Genomic DNA, 16625 nt, shown 5'->3' with positions numbered 1-16625 from the left:
CTGATGGACGAGGCCCACCCACGCCGCGGCATTGACAATCTCCTTTACGCAAAGTGGACCAATTTCAGTGTTCATCTCTTCTGAAAAATACCTTCCTGGCCACATCTGGAATAATGTTTGTGGTTGCCGGGGCCCCACGCAGTGCACACATGAGATTAACCATTCCCGTGGCGATGATGACACTTTATTTTCTCCCTTGACCATTGTCACTACTATTCCAATTAAAATGGCAGCGCCATGAGGGCAGGGCATTTCCTTTTTTGCCAGTACTGAGCGTCCAGGGTCTGGTGCCTAGCATAGGCTAAATACACGGCATTTTTGTGAACAGAAGCCGGGATTCCGGCTGTCATATTTAATGAGTAATTATAGTCTTATTATTGGGGGCGGGGGGGGTGTCACGGTACGTCAAGGGCGGGAGTTGAACCCGCCACCCCAGGCCCCGAGGTGTCTCCCCGGGTCCCCACTTCGGGCCGGTGGGGGTGGCCGGGGGCAGCCGAAGACGTGCGTGCTTGCGTGCGTGGGAGGGGGTGTGTCCCCGGGGTGGGCGGTGCTCGCCACGAGTGAGTGCTTCAGCCCGGCCCCGGCTCATTGTGCTCGCCTCACGCCGGCCCGAGTTGGCGGCAGCGCTGGAGGCCCCGGGCCGGTGACCACAAAGAGGGGGCCGGACGGGAGCGCGGCGGCGGCGGCTGAGGCCCAGGCCAGGCCCCCTCCCCTCAGCCTCCCGCCCGCCTGCCCGCCTGCCCCGCCCCCGCCGGCGGCGCCCCGCCCCTCCCCTAACCGCCAGACTAGCCTGGTGCGGGGGCCGCGCGCGAAGACATGGGGGAGAAGTTGGAGCTGAGGCTGGAGTCGCCCGTGGGGGCCGAGCCCGCCATCTATCCGTGGCCGCTGCCAGTCTACGTGAGTGCCGCCCGTCCCCTCTTCCCGGACCCCCGCCCCTCTTCCCCACGGCGCGCGCTGAGCCCACTGAGAAACGGAGCGACTCGAGTCGCCAGACCCTCTTTGGAGCCCCCCTTCCCGCCCTGCCGTGGTTCTCCGCGGCCGTTTCCAGCCCCCGCGCGCAGGGTGGGCAGAGGGGAGCTGGGACCGGCCGGGGGCGCAGACTCGGCTGCGGGGACCCCGCGCTTCCGAGGGGCGCCCGAGCCGGGCTGCCGTTGGCTCTGTAGGGCAGGGGACCCCGGTCCCCCCAGGCCTGGACTGCCGGCGGGCTTGCCCTTCCGTACTTTATGATCTGACACGTCGGGTTTCTTTTTCCTGACCAGCTTTACCAGACTTTACCTGACCAGCTTTACCAGCGTCCCCTGATAATGTGTTACATATTCAAGTTTTAGGGCCCGGTCCCAGCCCTATGGAATCAGCAACTCTGGTGGGGCTCAGTGATCTCTGTTATAACAGGCTCGCCAGATGATTTTTATTCACCTTAAAGTTTGAAAATACCTGCATTGTCAGCTGGCCAAAGCGTCCACCAGCAGGTGAAGGGGAGTGGCGCCTGGAAAAGATAGGGACTGGCCAAGGCAAGTACAGCAGCATTTGCTGTGGTAGTAATGGAGAATGCCTTTTCTCCACTGGTTGGCACAGACTAGTATCTGGGAGCAGTGGCAGGGTTATTTAGGATGCTTTACATTTCAGTGTAGAGTGACCACTGTCCTGGTTTGCCAGGGACTTCCCCTGTGTGAGCACTTAAAATCTCATCCTGGCAAACCCCTTAGCCCTGGGTTTGAAAAACTTAAGGAATAACATGAAATTTAGGGGAAACATGATCTAGTTTTTGGGCAAGTCACAAGTGCTAATTAAAGCTAAGTAAGTATGGACAACATCTAGCCTTCTTTACCCCTTTGCGGGGTGGTAAATCTGATTGGGTGAAAGGACTTATTGTTAAGAGATCTTTGTAGAAACATCCCCTTCTGCTTAGTCCGCTGGTTCTCAGTTCTGGCTAGACATTGGCATCGTCTGAGGAGATTTAAAATGATTTTATTGGTCTAGGATGACCAGCCGTCGGTGTGAGGGTTTTTAAAAAGTGCTTCAGATGATTCTAATGCAGAGCCAAATTTAGGTGCCACTGCTTAAGCTTTTGAACCGCTGCTACATATTTTCACCTCATCTTCCTATGAGAATATCCAACTGTAGTTGAGGTTTGTTTTTTTTTCTTTTTCTTTTTTTCACTGTCTTATTATAAGATTTACTGTCTTAAATAAGGTTGAATGTACAGAAAATCCTGCTAGTCCATCTGGTGTAGCTGGATACCCAGAATAATATCGTTAAGATATGTACCATTTAAGTATTGTGACTGGCCTTTTTAAAATTAACATACGCACTAAATTAGTATTGATAGTATAGATCTCTTTCAAAGTTGTCATGTTGGGGAGCTATACCTCTAATCTGCTGCCATTGCTAAGTATCTGGACACCTCTTATTAGGAATTGCTTTTAAAAATCTTTAGGGATTAAAACCAAGATTGCTGTAGTATTTGTACTGGGACCACAAAAACCTCACAAAGTTCCCCCGCTGTACCTTCTACCCCCATCTCTAATCCTTGGCAACTTCTAATCTGTTCTCCATCTCCACAGTTTTGTTATTTTAAGAATAATATGTAAACATAATCATGAATTACTTCATCTTCGGAGATTGGCTTTTTAAAATTTTTCCCTCGGCATCATTCCCTTGAAGTTCATTTCAATTTTTGCATATGTTAATAATTTGTTCCTTTTTGTTGCTCGGTAGTATTCTATCATAAGATTTTATCACAATTTGTTTCAACATTCACCCATTGAAAGACATTTGGGTAGTTGCCAGTTTTTGGCTATTATAAATAAAACTGCTATGCACATTTATGTGTAAGTTTCTGTGGGAACTTCATTAAGTTTTTGTTTCTTTTGGATAAATGCTCAAGAGTACAATTACTGCATTGTAAGGTGAATCTACTTTTAGGATTAAAAGAGACTGTCAAGCTGTTTCTCAGAGTGGCTAAACCATTTTATTTTCCCACCAGTGATGTGATATAATTTTTCTACGTACTCGCCAGCATTTGATGTTGTCACTATACTTTAATTTTACTTATTCTCTGATATCTCATTATGGTCTTAATTTGCATTTCCCTAATGGCTAAAGATGTTGAACATCTTTTCATGTGCTTCTTTGCCATGTGTATATTCTCTTCCATGAAATGTCTGTTCCTGTCTTCTGCCTATTTTCTAGTTGGATTTTTTTAAGTTGTTTGGAGAGTTCTTTGTATATTATAGATACAAGTCATTTGTCTCATATGGGATTTTCAAATATGTTTTCCCACTGTGTAATTTGAGTTTTCATCCACTTAAAAGGATCTTCTATGAAGCATTTTTAACTCATTTTGATGAGATCCAATTTATCAGTTTTTGCTTTTATTGATCATGTCAAGTCTAAGAATTATTCACCTAGTTCTAGATGCCAAAGATTTTCTCCTATTTTTTTTTTTTCTAAAAATGTCCTGCTTTTACAGTTAAAATTATGATCCAGTTTGATTTAATTTTTGTGTAAGGTGTGTAAGGTTTAGGTTAAGGTTCGTTTTTTTGTTTGTTTGTTTTTGTCGAGGGATGTCCAACTATTTCAGTACCATTTTTTGAAAAGTCTATTCTTCCTTGATAGCTTTTGCACTGCTGTCAAAAACAAGTTAAATGTATTTATGTCAGTCTATTTCTGGGTTCTCTGTTCCATTCCATTGATCTATGTATCTACCCTCCATCATTACTGCAAAATCTTGAAATTGGGTAGATTAATTCCTCCCATTTTAATCTTCCTTTACAAATTGTTTTAGCTATTCTTCAGCCTCTTCTTACCATATAAATCTTAGAATAAGCTTGTCTATATCCACAAAAACCTTGAGGGCATTTTAAGAGTAATTGTGTTAAGCCTCTTAACTTGGGGAGAATTGACATGTTTATTATGTTGTGTTTTCTAATCCATGAACAAGGTATGTCTCCCTATTTGTTTGGGACTTTTAAAATTTTCCTCATCAGCATTTCATAATTTTCAGTATAGAGGTCCTATAAATGTCTTATTGGGCTTATATTTAAGTATTTATTTAGGTCAGTTGTAAATGGCATCACATATTTTTATTTAAGCTTCTACACATTTGTTATATATACTTTGATAAAATTGTGTTGATCTTGTACTCTAAAACATTTACAAACTAATATTATTTCTCAAGCTTTTTGTGGATTCCTTGGTGGTATTTTCTCCATTTAGATTATCATCTCATCTTCAGATGTAGACAGTTTTACTTTTCCTTATTCAATATAATAGGATATATTACTATTCAACATTCAGTAGGATATATTCCTTCCTATTCAACATAGTAGGAATAGTCCTTTTATCTTTTAAATAAACTTTTTAAAAACTTAACTTTTAAATTTATGTATTTATTTATTTTTGCTTTATTTTCTTACTAGAACCTCCAGTAATACATTTAATAAAAGTGGTGAGAGCAAATATCGGTGCCTTGTTTCTGATCTTACAGAGAAAGCATGCAGTCTTTCACAGTTAAATATAATGTCCGTATAGGTTGTTTGTAGATCATCTTTATGAGTTTCAGTATGTTCCTTTTCTTCCTAGTTTGCTTGGAGTTTTCTTTCTTCTTTTTTTAAAATCATGAATGGGATTGGATTTTGTCAAATGCTTTCTCTGCATTAATGGATAGGATCACATGACTTTTCCCCCTTAATCTATTGGATATGGTGGATTACCTTGTTTGATTTTTCAAATATTTAACCAACTTTGCATAACTGGAATAAATACCACTTGGTCATGGTATATTATTCTTTTTATATATTTCTGGATTTAATTTGCTAATATTTGGCTGAGGATTTTTACAGCCAATTTCATAAAAAATATTGGTCTGTAGTTTTCTTCTTTCTATATTATCCCTGTCTGGTTTTGGTATCAAGGTAATACTGGCTTCATAAAATTAATTAGGAACTGTTCCCTCTACTTCTATTTCTTATCAAGTCATGTAAAATTGGTGTTAATTCTTTAAGTCTTGGGTAAAAGTGAAACATCTAAGCCTGAATATTTCTTTTGGGAGTTTTTAAATGAAAAATCAGTGTTTCTAATGGTTACAGGAAAATTGAGATTATCTATTTCATCTTGGCTGAGTTTTGGTAGTTTTGGGTGTAGAAGCACTGGTCCATTTCATCTACATTTTTGAATTTATAGTGTAGACTTGTTCATAATAATTTGTCCCTTATTAACCTGCAGGATATGTCATGGTATCCCTGGTTGCATTTCTGATATCTGTGATTTGTGCCATCTCTCTTTTTATCTTTATCAGTCTTGCTACATCTTTATTGATTAGATTGTTTATTTCAAAGAACCAGCCTTTTGTTTCATTGATATTTTTCCCCCCTATTTTCCTGTTTTCAGTTTCATGGATTTTTGTTTCATCTTTATTATTTCCTTCTTTCTGCTTGTTTAGTGTTTTTTCCTCTTCTGTTTTTACTATTTTAATATAGAAAATTAGATTATTGCTTTGAAATATTTTCTTTCCCAATTTAGTGCTATAAACTTCCCTTTCAGCGTTGCTTTCACTTCATTCCACCAACTTTGATCTGTTATATCTCCATTTTCTTTTATTCTGTGCATTTAAAAATTTTTCCTTGACTTTTTACCCATGAGTTATTTGGAATTGTGATGTTTAGTTTTCATGTGATTGAAGATTTTCCTGTTGTCTTTCTGTTATTGATTTCTAGTCTGATCCCATTATGGCTAGAGAACATGCTCTCTATGATTTTAATTCTTTTAAATCTGCTAATGTTTTTTTATCACCCAGTATATGGTATATGAGTGAATGTTCCATGGACACTTGAATATGTATTCTGCTTTTATTGAGTGTGTTCTTTAAATGTCAGTTATATCCTGTTGATTGATGACGTTTTCAGTTCTTCCATATCCTTGTTGATTTTTCTCTCTGGTAGTTCTATAAATTGCTGTGTTGAAGTCTCAAATAATAATTGTGGATTTAAAATTTTCTCCTTTTATCTTTTTCAGTGTTTGCTTTATGTGTTTTGATGTTCTGTTGTTTGGTGCACACACATTTAGTATCACTAGGTCATCTAGGTGGATTATTCCTGTTATCTTTATGTAATGACCTTCTTTGCCCCTAATAATTTCCTTTGCTCTGAAATCTACTTTATCTGATATTAATATAGCCATTCCTGCTTTTTCTGATTAGTGTTCATATGATATATCTTTTTCATCCTTTTACTTTGAACTACCTATATCATGATGTTTAAAGTAAGCTTCTTATAGACAGTATATAGTTGGATCATGCTTGTGATTTTTTCATCTACTCTTCCAATCTCTGTCTTTGACTTGGTTATTTAGATCATTTACAGTTAATGTAATCATTGCTATGTTAAAGATTAGGTCTACCATTTTATTTTTTGTTTTGTCTTTTACCTTAGTTTCTCAATCCTGTGTTTCTCTTATTTTGCCTTCTTGTGGGTTACTTAAACATTTTTTAATAAGTCCATTTTAATCTAATTTACTTATAATCATTTGTGTATACTGTTTGTATAGTTTTCTTAGTGGTTGCTTTTGGCATTACACTATACATATGTAACTTATCATAGCCTACTGGAATCAGTGTTTTATTACTTCAAGTGAAGTTTCAAAATTTTGCTTCCATTTAGGTCTCTTAATATTCCCCAGTTTTAAAGTATGATTTTCTGTAGTATTTCCTTTATATACATTGAGAACCACATCAGATGGTGTCATAATTTTTGCTTTGCCCATCATATAGAATTTAAGAAACTCATGAGGCTAATGATAGTCTCTTATATTTACCCCATTTGTTTTCACCCATTCCATTGTTCCCCTTCTCTTTCTGAAGTTCCCAGTCTTCTGTTATTGTTTTTTTATGTTTTCATATCAGTAGGTGATATCTGGGCTTTCCAGTGCCATTGGATATGAGTTTCAGGAAACAGTGAGCCTGGCTCACTTAATGCTACTGAGCTGGAGGGTTTGTATATGTTGGGCCTGTTGGCACAGCAGATGCTAGCAGATTAGACTAATGTTGATGGGACTAGTGCCACAGGAGGATGCATTCCCATTCAGGCTATGCTGCTGCTACAGTAGATCAAATCCCCCTCTACCCTGAGTGTGGGGCAGTGACCTGCTGCTGTCACTGCTTCTTTATTAGGCTGCTTTTGCCTCAGCTGTGTGGTGGGATCCCTTGGAAGCTGCTGCTGCTGTCAATCACAAGGTTAAATTCATTTTAGAAATACTTCAATATAAATATATAGCCTGGCTCTTGTAAGACCTCTGTATTTGTTTTTTATTGCTTTCATATGAATTACCACAAATTTAGTGACTCAAAACAATGTAAATTTATTACCTTACAAGTCTGACATTGGTCTCAATTGAGTAAAGTAAAAGTGTTGGCAGGATCGACAGATGAATGGATAAAGATGTGGCACATATATACAATGGAATATTACTCAGCCATAAAAAGAAATGAAATTGTTATTTGTAGTGAGGTGGATTGACCTAGAGACTGTCATACAGAGTGAAGTAAGTCAGAAAGAGAAAAACAAATACCATATGCTAACACATATATATGGAATCTAAAAAAAAAGAAAAAATGGTTATGAAGAACCTAGGGGCAGGGCAGGAATAAAGACTCAACCATAGAGAATGGACTTGAGGACACAGGGAAGGGGAAGGGTAATCTGGGATGAAGTGAGAGAGTGGCATGGACATATATACACTACCAAATGTAAAATAGATAGCTAGTGGGAAGCAGCCACAAAGCACAGGGAGATCATCTCTGTGCTTTGTGTCCACCTAGAGGGGTGGGATAGGGAAGGGAGGGTGATAGGGAGATGCAAGAGGGAGGAGATATGGGGATATATGAATATGTATAGCTGATTCACTTTGTTATGAAGCAGAAACTAACACACCATTGTAAAGCAATTATACTCCAATAAAGATGGTTAAAAAAAAAAAAGTGTTGGCAGAGCTACATTCTTTTCTGGAGGCTCTTAGGGGTGTTTCTGTTCCCTGGACTTTATCAGCTTCCAGCGGTCACTTGTAGTCCTTGACTCAGAGTCCCCTTTCTCCACCTACAAAACCCAAAATGTTGCATTTCTCTGATTCTGCTTCTATTAGGACATCTCTCTCTTTCTCTCTCTACAGTTGGGAATGGTTTTCTGCTTTTATGGACTCATGCAATTAGATTTGTTCCATGAGGTAATCCAGGATAATCTTTCTATCTCAAGGTCTATAACTTCAGTCATATCTGCAAAGTCCTCTTTACCATGTAAGGTAACACATTAATAGGTTCTAGGGATTAGGGTGAGGGCATTTTTAGGAGCCATTATGCTGCCTACCACACCCTTAACAAGTGACCTTGAGAAAATTACTGAGATTTTTAAAGCCTTACTTTCCTCAAACATAAAATGGAAAGAAAGATATCTAGTTAATATCATGAAAGTGAAACAGTATATATGAAATCAACTAATTCAAAAAGTAAGATTTCTTCTTTTTCTTTATGATTTACATGATTCTCAGAGTTCAGGTACTTGAAGAGTTACTTTTTTTTAAACAGAACTAAGGAATTTCAGGGTTCAGGTGCTGTAAGATTGTCTGAATTATCTGAGTAACAATTAGCTAAGCACAGGTGTAAAGCATTTGATTTACTCCCTGGTGTTCTTTATCTTCTCATCCCACTAAATCCATACCCCTTGTCTAGCTCCAGCCAGTAGAGTCAGAGCTTGTTTTACTGTTTAACTAAAGTTCAATTTAAATTCTCTCTACATCTCCAGATTCTCAGCCCTGGTTGCATATTACAATCCCCTGGGAAGATTTCAAAAACTACTGATGCCACACTTCTACCTATCATGGATATTTGAGGAGGGACCTGGAATGAAATGCTCTAGCTTATGGTTTGTGGAGCCAAATCATAGTCTACACTGAGCCAAATCATTTGCGATATCACCTCTAAAAAGGAGTTTATCTGTGGTGACTAATGCTCTTCCTTTGTCAGTATGCTTGATTTGTCCCTCTTTGGGGGAAAAAAAGAGGGGGAAAAAAACCGCAGCAGTTTGGCTCCCTGAATTACAACCTGATGCTGTGGAATTAGTGTTGGCCCAGAGCGCACATCTTCGGATACCCATTCTCTCTCCTGCTCCCTTGTGTGAACTTATATCCTCGGGCAGTTTTTCATCCACCACCCTCCTTTGCTTCTAATCTTAGCAAGTAAAGTCTCCCCTTAATGAAACAGCATTTCATGAGACTTGCTGGGAGCATAGGTCTGTTCCAGACCTATCATATATTAGCTAAAGCAGATATAAGTGATGTGTTTTTGGCATTCATCCTTGTGGGTTGGAGAGAGAAGACAATTTTATCCTTTTAGGTGTCATCTGACTGGGCAAATGGGCTCTTTCCCTCTGCTGCCTACCATGTAAAAAACTGAGGGTGTTACCTCTAGAAGGTATCTTCTAGGTATCAAAATAATTCAGATAAGTCAAATTTCTCAGTAAAAGATGACAAAACTATGGCTTAGGTGGTTAATTTTACATGTCAATTTGTCTGGGCCACCATGCCCAGTTATTTGGTCAAATATTATTCTGGATATTTCTGTGATGGTGTTTTTGTGTTTTTTTACATTTTGATTTTTATTTATTTATTTATTTATTTATGTTTTTGGCTGCGTTGGGTCTTTGTTGCTGCACGTGGGCTTTCTCTATTTGCAGCAAGCGAGGGCTACTCTTTGTTGCGGTGCGCGGGCTTCTCATTGCGGTGGCTTCTCTTGTTGCGGAGCATGGGCTCTAGGTGCACGGGCTCAGTAGCTGTGGTGCACGGGCTTAGTTGCTCCACGGCATGTGGGATCTTCCCAGACCAGGGCTCGAACCCATGTCCCCTGTATTAGCAGGCAGACTCTCAACAACTGCGCTACCAGGGAAGCCCAGGTTACTTTTGAACTGCAATCCCCACACTTGTAAAATGACATTAAAAACCACTCTTTCTGTGGGTTCTTAGAATTAATTAAGCAGGTTATGTGTGTAAAGTATCCTGGCACCTGAATGAGTTGTCAGAACCAAGGGCTGCTGGAGACGATGCTTATGCCCTAGGTCATCTCCCCTTCTACTGGGCGGCAAGTAAACACAAGCACAGTAGTCAGTGCTCTGGAAGAAGTGAGTTCTGGTGCTGCAGAGCACAGAATCTTTTTTTTTTTTAATTTAATTTTTATTTTATATTGGAGTATACTTGATTTACAATATTGTGTTAGTTTTAGGTGTACAGCAAAGTTAGTTAGTTATACATATATCCATTCTTTTTCAGATTCTTTTCCCATGCAGGTTATTGCAGGATATGGAGTAGAGTTCCCTGTGCTATGCATTAGGTCCTTGTTGATTACCTATTTTATATATAGTCGTGTGTATATGTTAATCCCAAACTCCTAATTTATCCCTCCCCCTCCCTTCCCCTTTGCAGAGCACAGAATCTTGGAAGGGAGAGTTCAGGCTTCTTGGAGGAGGTGCCATCCTTTCTAAGGATATGTAGAAGCTCCTGGGGTGGCAGGAGGGAGCAGTGTGTGTCAAAGTTTGAGAAATATAAGAAAATATGGCAAAACTAAGGTACACGAGTGGAACTCAGGTTTTGGGAAAGACATGAGAGTTGATACTGGAAACCTACTAGGGCCAAACAGAAAAGGGCCTTCTTTGTCCTGTCAGAAGTTTGGATGTTTATCCTGAAGGCTGTGGGAAACGCTAAACAACAGTGAGATGGACTTCTGGTTTAGAGACTCACTCGGACCTCCATGTGGAAAGCACTTGATTGGGTGCAGGGTGAATTGTAATCTAAGGGTCCCACTTAAGTTGTAAAAGGTTGGACTGGATTTTGGAGATCCGAGAGGGAATGGGTGGGGCCTGGTGACCAGTTAGAAAAGGGAGGGCAGCAAGCGTGGGTGACAGTTTACAGCTGCATCTTTTTGTGAGATACAGAGCACAGTAGGAAGGGATTGGGGCTGGGGAGAGGATCTTGCTTCATCTTCAGTGCTTTAGAGGGGCCTGGTAGACAGGTCTGGGCCCAAGGTACAGATCTGGGCTTTTTGGGAGGACAGGTGTTTGAAGGCATGGGAGAGACTTAGGTTACCCACAAGAAGATCCAAAGAATCATAGGTCTGAGAGCTTTTTAAGTGGGTATATTGAGGATGCTTATAAGCTGAAAGAAAGTAGCCAGCAGAGGAAGGGTGTGAAGATCTAGGAGAGGAAATGATTGTTCATTTGTTTTCAAAAAGCTGAATACTTATCGTGTGCCTGGCCTTTTTCTAGGATCTGGGGTTCACACCATGTGTTATCTCTTCTGCAAGGTCAGTTCAACTCATCCCCTGGTGAAGAGAAGTCAGATTATTCTTTGCATCCAATTCAGGTGTAGGAACTGTTCTGTACCTCTGAAGGGACTTTACTTAACCAGAGTAATAAGTTAGAAATCAAAAGAAATTAGAGCTGAAAGGACCTTAAAGGCCACTGTACTTAATTTTGCCTAATATTTTACATTGAATGTAAGAAAAGTTTATTGCAGAGCCCGTTCTCTTCAGAGTTCCTTCAGTGAACTTTATGTCTTCAATCCAGTGGGTCTAGCTTGTAGATTTTGGCCTCCTCCTCAGTTTGCTTCTTCATCCATATTACATTTTGCCCGGACTATGGCAGAAGCTCCTGGGTGGTTTCGCGGCCCCTGGGCTCAGTTCCTCTAAGTTCATCTGACTACTCGGGTTGAGTGATCTTCTAACATAAAAAGATACGCTTAAAATAATGCTGCTAATGGCTTGCCCACACAGAGTTAGTGCATACTAGCCGCCCAGCGTGTGCTCTGCACAGAGGCGTGTAGTCTGAACTGTGCTCAGCCAAGCCTCCTGGGGCTCTTTGGCCCTGAGGAAGGGGAGCTTTCTGGGATCACTCCCTTTATCTAATTGGTCCTTCAGCAGCGGGGCACCTTTTTCTAATCAGCGGAGGCACCCTTACTTAGCCAGTGGTAACCCCAGGCCTCATCACCTGTGGGATACAAGCCATGCTGTCTCCCAGGCTTGCTTCCGCCAACATCTCTATTTTCCTTTCTGTCTGTTCTCACACTTGGACCCCTGGCCTTTAGTCATCCCCACCTGCAGTATTTACAGTGCCCAGCAGGTGTCAGGCTTGAGTGTCTTTGCACAGGTGCTCCCTCTGCAGTTAATGCACCTCCTACTCCACCTCTGCATAGCCTCAGCTTTTTAGATTCTGCTTCAGGGTTATCATGAAGCCGTCACTTAGATATAACTTTTTGCCTCCAAGGAACCTCTGTGCATAAAGGTTATGCTTCTTTATCTCATGTGATTCAAATTTTCATGTCCCTCCTTAATGCAGGCTTTAAAGGCAGGAGTTGTTTCTTATCCTTAGCACAGAGCAGATGCTTTTTTTTTTTTTTTTAAGGTGCTTTTTAATGATGATAAAATGTATGGTTTAAATCACTCATTTTACAATAATTTTGCTTTAGGTTGTGACAGAAATAAAGTTTACAGAAGTCGTGTTCCTGCGATAAGAAATAAAGATGTGACCTTCCAGTTGTGTAAAGCTCTTAAATGCTGTGTAAGTGCGTCGGGTGTGCTAAGGAACCTGGAGCTAAATGGGCTGGTTCTGAGAGAGAGAGCCTTAACTATGTTAATAAAGGTAAGCCTTCATTGTATCCTGCCAACATTTGATAGTTGCTTTTGGGGCAAGCTAAACCAATAAAAGTTTGAACTTTTTCTCTCCATTAAAGGGATTGAATAAATCGGCCACTTTATCAGCACCTCATGCCTGTCACATTAATGGCTGAACTAGAAAATCAGAAGGATCAGCACAGGTTTTATTTTCTTAATCCTTACCTCAGGGTGGAGAAAGGTCAATCCCGAACTGAACCCCAAGTTTAGGCCAGGAAGCCCTCGGGTTCCTTATAGTATCTCAGAAATATGGGAAAGTAGAAAGGAACGATAAAGTGTAGGGCAAATTAGCCTCATTTTCCTGTGAAGCTTGAGGAGAGGGAGGGAGGAGGTGGATGACCATGGGCAGTTGGGCAGGTTGTGCACTGTACAACACCATAAATGTAGAACGTTTGCATATATTATTATGACAGCCTTCTGACAGATGGCAATGGTGTCTTGAGGAAGTACCTTTTTCTGTTTCTCTTAGAGAAGTGCTTCTCAATGGGGGTGATTTTGTCCCCTAGAGGATATTTGGCAGTATCTGGAGACACTTTTGGTTGTCACAAGTAGCTGATGTGTTACTAGCATCTAGTAGGTAAGGACAGGGATGCTGCTAAACATCCTACAGTGCACATGGCAGTCACACACAACAAAGAAACAAAGTCACACATTACCTAGCTCAAAATGTCACTAGAGCCGGGGCTGAGAAACCCGGGTCTAGAGGATGAAGGTGAACCTCCCTGTCTCTGGTATCTTTTCCCTGCTTGTTCTGGAGAAATGACTGCTGGAGAGGGAGTGAACCATTTCTGACTCTACATCCAATATGCTCCAGCAGCTTGTAGTACATCATGTACTCATAGGGCCAGTGTGCCTGGAGGAACCCAAGGCTACCTGATGGCAGAGCTGTGGATCAGGGTGACAGCCAACATGGGAAAAGCCTTCCTGCCTCCAGGCCTTCGGTTCACCAGGCCCAGGTGTCTCTTCCTTCCATCCATGGGCCTCTGAGATGAACCAGCTTTCCTTGTCTCTCCTAAGCTTCCCAGGTTGTGAGTCCTTGCTTCTCAAGAGTGGGGCACAGTATCCTCAGGTTTGCTTTCCACGCTGCCTCCTGAACCAGTTTTGGAAGGTTTGTGGATGACCAGTTGGGGTATAACAGGTAGAAAATTGAGACAAAACAGAGAACTCCGAGACTGGTGACTGGGTTCAAATTCCAGCTTTTCCACATGTCAGATGTATGGCCTTAGGCAATTCACTGAACATCTCTGTGCCTCAGTTTTCTTGTCTGTAAGATGGGGGTGAGAACAATAGTGCCCACTTCATAGGGCTATGGTGAGGATCGAGTTAGTATTTGGCATGTATTTGGCATGTAACAAACAACATGTAAGCGGTAGGTGTTCCAGGCCTCATTCCACGTTAATTTTTGGTATCTGTATGAGTTTGCTAGGGCTGTCATAACAAAACACCACAGTCTGGGTAGCTTAAACAACAGAAATTTATTTCTCACCGTTCTGGAGGCTGGAAGTCCAAGGTCAAGTTGTCAGCAGGGTTGGTTTCCTCTGAGGCTCCTGAGGGAAGAGCCTGCTCCAGCCTCTCTCCTTGGCTTGCAGAGCGCCGCCTTCTCTCTGTGTCCTCACAGGGCTTTCACCCTCTGGGCAGGCCTGGTGTCTCTCTGTGTGTCTAATCTGCATTCCTTATAAGGACACCAGTCAGATTGGACTGGGATCCACCCTAATGGCCTCATTTTAACTTAATTACTCTTTAAAGGCCTGATCTCCCAATACAGTCACATGCTGAGGTACTGGGGTTTAGGGCTTCATCCTGTGAATTCCGTGGTGGACACAACTCAGCCCATGACACCTGACAAGGGCCTGGTAACAACACCAACATGGTTCTAACCATGTTTAACTGTGATACCAGATGCAAAAAAAAAGCCAGGACAGACCTTGAGGCCATTACTCTAAGTGAAATTAGAGAAAGACAAATACTGTATGATCTCACGTATACGAATCGAAGAAAACTGAGCTTATAGAAACAGAGAACAGTTTAGTGGTTGCCAGAGGTGGGAGTAGGGGGGATGGGAAAGGTGGTCAAAAGGTACAAACTTGCAGTTATAAGAGAAACAACTCCTGGGGATGTAATGTACATCGTGATGACTATAGTTAAAAATACTGTTTTCTTTTTTTTTTAAACATCTTTATTGGAGTATAATTGCTTTACAAGGGTGTGTTAGTTTCTGCTGTAAAACAAAGTGAATCAGCTATACATATACCTATATCCCCATATCTCCTCCCTCTTGCATCTCCCTCCCATCCTGCCTATCCCACCCCTCTAGCTGGACACAAAGCACCGAACAATACTGTTTTTTAATTTGAAAGTTGCTAAGAGTATAGATCTTAAAAGTTCTCATCACAAGAAAAAAATTGTAACTATGTGAGGTGGTAAATGTTAACTAAACTTATTGTGGAAATTATTTTGCAATTTATACACATATCAAATTACTATGTTGTACACCTGAAATTAATATAAAATTATATGACAATTATATCTCAGTAAAGTGGGGGGAAAAAAGGAATCCAATATCTCAGGTACAAAGCCTCCCTCCTCCTTCCCTCTCACATTCCCGGGAAGACCTCAGGCCCGGGCCTTACACCTGCCTTGAGTATATTCCTATTAACTGTGTCAGTAAATTGTAGGTGCTTCCCTTCCACACCTTCCTTTGCTCGTCATTGGAGAATATGCTAGAGCGACACTATAAGAGTGATCACATATCTCCGATTTTTGTGGACAATCATGGTTTCAAAAATTCTGTCCTCTTGTCCACCTAAGAACACTGGTATTTTTCATACTACAGGTTCCAAAATGTGGTTCAGAGATCATGGTCACGGTGCCTGCCATGCCAAGATGGCAACTTGGAGGGCTGGGGAGGGCGTGGCGGGTGGCAGGTGGGGAAAGCCGGCAGCCAGAAGGAGGAGAGGACAAAGAAAAAGACCCAGGAAATTCACATCTCTAGAACAAATTCCCAAATAGTAAGAGTTTACTGTAGCAGCAAGTCCTAGCCTCTAGTTTACTGCTAAATCTAGTCCTCAAGGAGCACAGCAGTCAGAACATTTAATACAAAATTTCCTAGCTCTAAGACGGAAATATTAATACCTGCTTGTTGTGTTTGGAAGTTATTTCAAAAAGTAACGCTAATATCAATAAAGCCCTTTATAAAAGAGCTAAAGGAACTCAGTAAGTATTACTTTTTTTTGTTTGTTTTTCCATCACTCTTCATAGCTGCCAAGCAGTAACGGCTGTCTTTGTACTGAATCCCGGAAGTGTCTCTGTATCCTGGAAGTATTGCAATGATCGTCTTCACACCTGCAAAATATTCCTGCACCGTGTACGCAAATGATTATGGCTCCGCTCTCGGGCCTCATCTGGGAGCTACTGCATGTGAGGATCAAATTGATACACATTAGGGCATCCTCAGCGGTCTTTGGCAAAGGCCTATAGATTACTTCGCTATCCAATTTGTTAACTGGACAGCAGAGCCTGAGTGGAAAGAACAATGCGCTCGTCAGTTGGGAAAAGCTCCTCCAGGTATCAACAGATACAAGCAAGTCAATCTCACTGTGCAGGTTGATTAGAACCGGGTTTGTATTTTGGACAATAAACTCTACTTATGATAGTCTCCCAGTCATTAAGTATCTCTGCTGTAAGAGAAAACTGGGGCTATTAACTTCTCCAGACAGAACCCGAGGGAAAAGTGATCATTTCTTCTATAAGCAGAAGGGAAGGTTCTGCTCAATAAAGATCAATTAAACATCTCTGTTAAAAGACTGCTTGGAGCTGGTGCCAAAGGAAATTCCACTGTATTAACCCGTGCTCCCTCCAGCCCTCCCCACCTCTGTAGCTTGCACTGGGGAAAATTGTAAGAGGACACTGGCTATTGTAA

General features: G+C 41.4%; 1 protein-coding gene across 1 annotated transcript in view; it reads left to right on the top strand.

Moving 5' to 3' along the window:
* LOC309623510 (uncharacterized protein) overlaps nt 1-16625 on the top strand; it is a gene marked incomplete at its 5' end in the record, with an annotated part of 100966 nt that overhangs the window by 6733 nt on the left and 77608 nt on the right. The window contains 2 exons of the mRNA XM_082380455.1: nt 656-897; nt 12502-12674. Of these exons, the coding sequence (XP_082236581.1) occupies nt 656-897; nt 12502-12674 (415 nt within the window). The remainder of the gene's footprint in view (nt 1-655; nt 898-12501; nt 12675-16625) is intronic.

Source organism: Balaenoptera borealis, assembly GCF_965194805.1.
Source record: "Balaenoptera borealis genome assembly, chromosome: 2".
Taxonomy (NCBI): Eukaryota; Metazoa; Chordata; class Mammalia; order Artiodactyla; family Balaenopteridae; genus Balaenoptera; species Balaenoptera borealis.
Note: the sequence above shows the minus strand (reverse complement) of the source record. Positions and strands in the feature narration are given on the sequence as shown.